The sequence below is a fragment of the Camellia sinensis genome, chromosome 12, assembly GCF_055761805.1.
Source record: "Camellia sinensis isolate YWXY chromosome 12, ASM5576180v1, whole genome shotgun sequence".
In the NCBI taxonomy this organism is placed as follows: domain Eukaryota; kingdom Viridiplantae; phylum Streptophyta; class Magnoliopsida; order Ericales; family Theaceae; genus Camellia; species Camellia sinensis.
Window position 1 is genome coordinate 68,606,802 of NC_138972.1, and position 7,208 is coordinate 68,614,009.

Sequence of the window (7,208 nt, forward strand, 5' to 3'; positions counted from 1 at the left end):
GTTTTTATGTAGTCAGTGCAACATTAGAGTTTTTGTTTGGTGGTCTTACTTGAAGTTAGTAAGACCAATGCAGTTCCGCAATAAAGTTACAACCGGATTGATGGTTTGTTCAGTCCGATTGCTAGTCTCGGAGTCAGGCTGTTTCATTTGAAATTTGGTAATAGAAGTGTTAAATGATAAATCTTATTCTTTAAGAATGAGACTCTACAAAGAAGAATTAAAATCGTAGGATTGGTTTGGGGTGTCTTAAAAAAGTATATTTTTTGTTTTTTTATAAAAAGATGTGCAGAAAAATAGAGAGGTGATGTGATGGAAAAAAGATAAAAAGATGGATTATATAGTTCATGTCAAACCAACCCTTAATAAAATTATAACTTGCAAAATATACAAAAGGCTCAGAGTTAATTTAAGAGTTGGTTTGAGATGTTTTAAAAAAGTGTACTTTTTGATTTATTGGTTTATATGAGTTGGGTTTGGGTTGGATTTGATGTGATGTGTTAGAGAGGTAATGTGATTTAAATAAGATGATGTGACTTAAATGGAATAGTGACTTTTTGACTTTTTGTATTATTTAGGGTTGGTTTGGGGTGTCCTAAAAAAGTATACTTTTTGTCTTTTTACGAAAAGATGTGCAAAAAAGTAGAGAGGTGATGTGATAGAAAAAAGATAAAAAAATAGATTATATAGTTCATACCAAACCAACCCTTAGTTTATGCCAAACCAACCCTAAATTAAGGTAATGCAATTTTACTCAAGAATTCTTAGGGAGCTTTTCTTTCTATTAATCTTAAGAGTTAACTTAGATATTAGAGGGGGTTTTTGATATACATCCGTCGATATATTCACCTGAGTTGTGTTTTCGAGACATACATCGTTCAAGGAGATTCAAACTTGATCACAAGGAGTACGTCGATAAGTTCATTTGAGTTGTGTTTTCAAGATATACGACATCTTTCGAGGAGGTTTAAATTTAATCATAAGGAGTACGCATGACGAATATTTTGTGCTCATACACAAATGTTAACTCTTTTTTTTTTTTTTATATATATATAAAAACATGTCTGATGTGGACTGTGATTGATACATAAAAAAATAAAATAAAAGAGATATATTAGGATAGAAACAGAAGTGAGACATATCTGTATTACTTATATTTAGGATGTGTTCACATAGAGGAGAAGTAGTTACAAAAATAAATTAATAGAAGTATATATAAATGAACTTTTAAATTAGGAACACAATGAATTCAAAAGATAAACGATTTATGTCAGTGTTCCACAAGCCCAATTGTACAAGTGGATTGGGGACAAACTTAATATTTAATTATTTATTCTTTAGGAATATTTTCAATAAGGTCTTGAAATACTGTTGCCAAAACGCGAAGATAAACGAATCGTGTTTCTCTACTTCAAATCAATAGGAAATAGTATAAATACTTACAAAATTATGGACGTCCTAGTAGATCTGTATCTCGGTGCAAATGATGAAATTGTGATATGAGACACAACAGTTATGCTCACCTTCACCTCCAAGAATGTGTATGTTTACCTAGTGCCGTTTTGGCAACAAGTCAAAAACGCCGCGTTTTGGCAACAGTTCAGAAACGCCAACCCATGCCCACTGCGTTTTCAATCCCATTTGGGAAGACCAAATAAGCAACACCCAAATTTATCAAATTACCCTCTGAAATAATTTAATTAATTAATTTAAAAATCAAAAAGTATGAATATTTTAGTCATTTTAAAGTGATGTGACATTTTTAAAAAATATTAAATCAAAAATCAAAAAAGTCAGCTTTTTATCAACTTCTCAAATCACTTTCAAAAAAGCTAAAAAACTTGATAAAAAGCCAAAAGTCAATTTTTTACCAACTTTTCAAAACACATCCTAATTTCTCACTGATTTATAATTCTTACTAGGTTTTATTTTCTCTTTTGGCACACTTTGCTGTATATTTTTTTAAATTTTTTTTATTGAAGTTTCAAACAAGAAAGTGTATTTCCACAATGACTCAGCATCAATATATATATATATATTTGGAATTATGATGACCATTCATATCAAAAATCCAAAACAAACAAATACACTGACTCTTTGATGTGGAGATTATGTAGAACAGCTGACATTAACTTAAGCTAACTTGACTTCCCATAAAACAAGAAAACAAACGAAACAAATAGTAGGACAAGGGAAAAAAAAAAAGAAAAAAAAGAAGATTTCTTGTTCTGAAGATCACAAAATCTCGAATCCTCGTAGAGGAAGCTCCCACTGGTCGGTGCAGCTCTAATCCATTTTAATTGGGTCTTGAAACCTGTAATCAAATTTTAAGTACATATCTTAATGAGTTTGTTTGGATTCCACAAAATACCCACAAGAAAAGTATATATATAGAGAGAGAGAGAGAGAGAGAGAGAGGAGGAGAGATATGAATCATGAGACTAAAAACATGTTAATGAAATATTAAACAATAATTAGAAGGTTTCACATTTGGGGAATCCAGGATTAAATAAGTAATTTAAAACTGTTTAGACTAATGACTTTCTTAAAAAATAAAATGTTCTCACTATTTTATAATATTTGACACTGTAAAGTTTGAACCCTAAGAGAGAGAGATTGCAAAAATCCCCTACAAAGGTTAGGCAGGAAAGAAATGCTCTTAAAACTTGTTAAATAGCATATTAACTGTAGCTATGCTCACAATGTGTATAAATTTATTTGACATTAAGCCTTACCAGATTTATGAAAATTTAAAATTTCAAACCCAATGTATGTCAGAATATTTATAATTTAATATTCCAAACGAGAAAAAATGTCTTTTAGGCAAGTTTGATTCGCAGGAATATATTATTATTATTATTATTATTATTATTATTATTATTATTGATGTAAAATGCAAGTACAAAAAGTATAATTGGATTATATCAATGCTAAAAGGCCTAACCTGAAAGTGTCATGGCTTAAAGAATATATTATCTTGGCATTATAATTCTTGGATAGTTCATTTTTGAATAAATTACAATCCCAGTTCTTAAAATTTGACTCTTGTGCCACTTTAATTTCTAATTACAACAAATTTATTTTGAATTTTTCATATCATGCAAATTTAAAAATTTAACTAAAATCAAAAGGAAAAATAATCCTTTCTTTCTTTTCAAAGTGATTGAGGGCTTTCGGTTCAATTAGAAATGGTCTGTTCCTTTTTTTGTTTTTTTTTTTTAAAATAATTTTCCTTTTGATTTCTGTCCAATTTCTTAATTGATAGACTAAATCTACAGAAGATGAAAGATCAAAATGAAAAAATCATTACAATTAGAACTATAAAAACTAAATTAACACAAGATGCAAATTACAGTGAGAAGAAGCATAAGGGGTCTACCTTTGCAACAATATTCAAGATTGATTATGCTTCTTCCTTATCATGAAAATTTTACATAATTGTTTCTTGTTTTTCGAGTTTGGACCATTTCTTGTGGTGGCTATTATCCAATTTGATATAATCAGATCCTATCGATTGAAAAAAAAAAAAATGTTTAATTACCCTTTAATTTGTTAAGGGAAATTTTTAGAATTTCGTATTGAAAGTGCTATTTTGAAATAAGTTGTTCCATCAGGAAAAAAAAAATAAATAATAAATAAAAATAAAATAAATTTACGAATAACACTAAAATAGTTGTAGATAAAATCAATAGGGGAAATTGCAAAATTGTGGGATAGTGAAAAATAATTGCACCATAGACGAAATATTTTCTGGTACAACTCTAACACACAAAAATGACTTGAAACATGTATACAAAAAATTTAGACCATCATAAAAATATAAATATTATGAAAAATGATATAAAAATCTATTTTCTAAACCATTATTTTAGACTAATGTATTAAGGAGATGATTAATTGATAATTAAAAAATATTTAATTATCAACTAATAATCTTTTTGACACATTACTAAACTTAAAAAATAGATATAATTTTTGAGTCAAAATAGTAATGCTCCATTTCCCCAAATCAATATTGCTGATGATTTTATCATTTTAAAGGGGAAAAAAATTTCATCAACACCGAGAGAGAGAGAGAGAGAGAGAGAGAACTGAAGTGAGCTGGGGAAATTGTGCAGTGCCGACATAATAATTGGATAGAAGTTGTGCAGCTCACCAGGAAATAGCTTTCACCATGCTGCAAGCTGTGTAAGGAAATGCCATACTCGTTGAAAGGTACTGCCATTCCAGATGAGTGGACCAACATCACTTCTTCCCCAAACATTGATTTTATGTCTATTGCTCCTCTTGGCACGTCTGTTGCTATTCCATTTATAAACACTGTTATAAATCCTCCTGAACCATTCATTCCCAACAACATAAGTTCGTCAAAATTGTCATCAAAATATATAAAACAATCGAAAAATTTTTATTTGAAAATCATCATAATCAATTGTCAAAAAAAACACTTATAATTATTGAATCATATAAAAATCTCCGTACACAAAAACTTGAGATATAATTCAACAGCTGTTTTAAAAATTAACACTAAATAAATAAATCAATAAAAATGAACTTGTTTTTTTTTTTTTTTTTTTTTTCTTTAATGTTGATAAATGGTAGAAAACAAGGAGTTACTTTTTTGCTAAAATAACATTATTAATTGTCAAAATATGCATTCTCCTGTCTTAAAACATTCATAATTATTGAATCATGTAAAAATACTAAATTCTTAAGATATAATTCAACAACTATTCTAAAACATGAGAGTTAAAGGTAGAAAGATTTGAAGACCAACCGTACCATAATTTTCTAATCAAATCAAGCATAATCAACGTCTTCGTGTGTGTGCATGAGAGAGAAGACACAAGATTCTCTATTCTAAAATTTATTTTCCCTCTATTTCAATGCAATCACCGTCACAAGTTCTTATATTTTTAGATTATAATCACATAGTACAACACTATGAATGCATTAGAATAATTTTTTAAAAAATTAGATTTGCCTAGGGAAAGAACACCATGAAATTAAAATAACCAAGCCATGCAATTACCAAATTGGTACTGTAAATTGGAAGCATCCGAACCGCCCAAAATCGACACCATCGATGAGTTTTGCTCAATTTCAGGGATACCCATTTGACCAGAATAGCAAAAGAGATCATCAACACCACTACCATTATCAACAAGCCCACATGATGATGATGATGATGAAGAAGAAGAACCCACACAACATGAAGATGGAGATAAACCCAAACATGGTGAATTAACCATAAACCCACTTTGATACTGAATTGCACCGCCGCCAGCAGTGGCCTGAGCCTGTTGTTCTTCGGCAAGGCTAGCCTGAATCTGCCTCTGTCGGCGTCGAGACCGCGACCGCCGATTCTGGAACCAGTAGAAAACATTGGCATCACCAACAGAGCCAAATTTCTCAAGAAGTTTTCTTATCCTCACAGTTTCATCTTTGGGAGGATTTACCATTCCACTGTTGAAGATGGACTCGAGTATGAGGATTTGCTCAGGTTTGGGAGTCCATCTTGATCTGACTGGCTCAGTTCTTTCAGTTCCGAGGTTTGGAGGAGTGTTTGGGTCTTGGCTTTCACTTTCCATGATTTTGAGAGAAAAGATACCAAAAATAGGTTTTCAAGGCACAAACCTTGATGAAAATAAAAGAGAAAAAAAGGGCAAAAAAAAAAAAAAGGAAAAGGATTTTTGGAGGAAATTTAGAGCACATGAACACACAGTAGTCTACATCAAGGTTCCGTATTTAAAGGCCTAGAAGGAATGTTGCCTGTGAAGTTACCATCCTACCCTTCTGTAGTAAGAGAATTTAACAATGCCTAGATTTGCTTTCTCATGATATTTTGCACAAGACTATCCTTCTTTCTTAATTGTAACGTATTCTTGAAGGATAAAGTTCAAGATTACAGTAATATTAAAGAATCCTAAAATATCAAAATATTTATAATTTAATATTTTATATATATATATATATATATATTTAAAAATACTTTTATGTATCTCAATATGTATTTTATATTGTTTCAATACTAACAATCGTGGTAATGACTTGTTTTTAGCATTTTTCATATTGCATACCTGTAATTTCTATCTAGAATTTTATTGAGGAGGAGGATTCCTTCAGTTCAAAATTTAGATTTGAGGAAATTATTTAGATTTGTGAAGTTTATCATAAGTCTTATTTCGATAATTCGAATCGTTCATTTTGTTAGTGTTGGCTTATTTTTTCTACGAAGAAAAATATCATAAATGCGAGCGTGTCAGCAAAGATTGAAAAATCCTTACAGATTAAATTCAAGTCAATTATCAAGCGATTGTGTTGACGGTTCTTTTGCTTCAACAAAGAGGACTTCAAAATTGCCAAAGTGTAGAGAAAAGAAAAATTAAAAGAAGAATGAGGGACGAAGAAGGACGATTGAGTGAACAATCAAAATAATAATTACATACCTCTACTCCTATGCTTCGAAAAGGAAGTGCATAAAATGCATCGAAATGGAAATGCTGAAAATAAATGCTTCGAAATATAAATCTATGTTAAGCTACTTCTAAGAAAAGGAAAATGACAAGAAATATTGAAATCAAGTGTCTTTGATTTAAGTTCTGGATCTCATTACAATGTAGCCATTAATGGCTATTTATAGAGGAAAAAATACAGCAATAACTACTTAGTAACTATCCATTTCTTCCATTTTATTTTCGTCTTGCCATGTGTCATTCCACTCATCCACTTTGTCCTTCCACTTATCCACTTTGTCCTTCATATTCTCCATCATCTCTATAACTTCTTTTAACTTCCAAATGAATAAGAAGATGCCACGTGTCCTGCAAAAAATTACAGATTTATGGTGCCAACATTACCCCCCGCGGCCCTTAAAAATGATGTTTACTTTGAATTTTTGAAGGGCCAAACCAAGCACATGACTAATCTAAGCAATAAAGTGCTTTGAATAATATCAACAAAGTGCTTCGAATGATATAATAGCACCAATAAAGTGTTTCGAATGAGTATGAAATTATGACTAGATGACCAATAACAAACTTCGAATGTGGTATAAAAGACCAAATTCATCGTTTGAAGGTCTTGCGGCACAAATTTGAAGGAACAACATCACCCTTCAAAGGTTGGAAGCATTGATATAGGATGATGATACTTACAATGAAGTTTCAAGGTTAAGCTTGATGCTTTGAATGTGTCTTCGAAACTTTATA

At 30.5% G+C, this 7,208-nt stretch overlaps 1 protein-coding gene across 1 annotated transcript; it reads right to left on the minus strand.

The window, feature by feature from the left end:
• Nucleotides 1-2,011: 2,011 nt before the first annotated feature.
• LOC114291237 (WUSCHEL-related homeobox 11) lies at nucleotides 2,012-5,716 on the minus strand. The gene is made up of 3 exons (XM_028235278.2): nucleotides 5,030-5,716; nucleotides 4,154-4,332; nucleotides 2,012-2,311 (listed from the first exon to the last, which is right to left on the minus strand). The coding sequence occupies exons 1-3, from the start codon at nucleotides 5,586-5,588 to the stop codon at nucleotides 2,294-2,296; spliced, it is 756 nt and encodes a 251-aa protein (XP_028091079.2). The 5' UTR covers nucleotides 5,589-5,716; the 3' UTR covers nucleotides 2,012-2,293.
• Nucleotides 5,717-7,208: the final 1,492 nt, after the last annotated feature.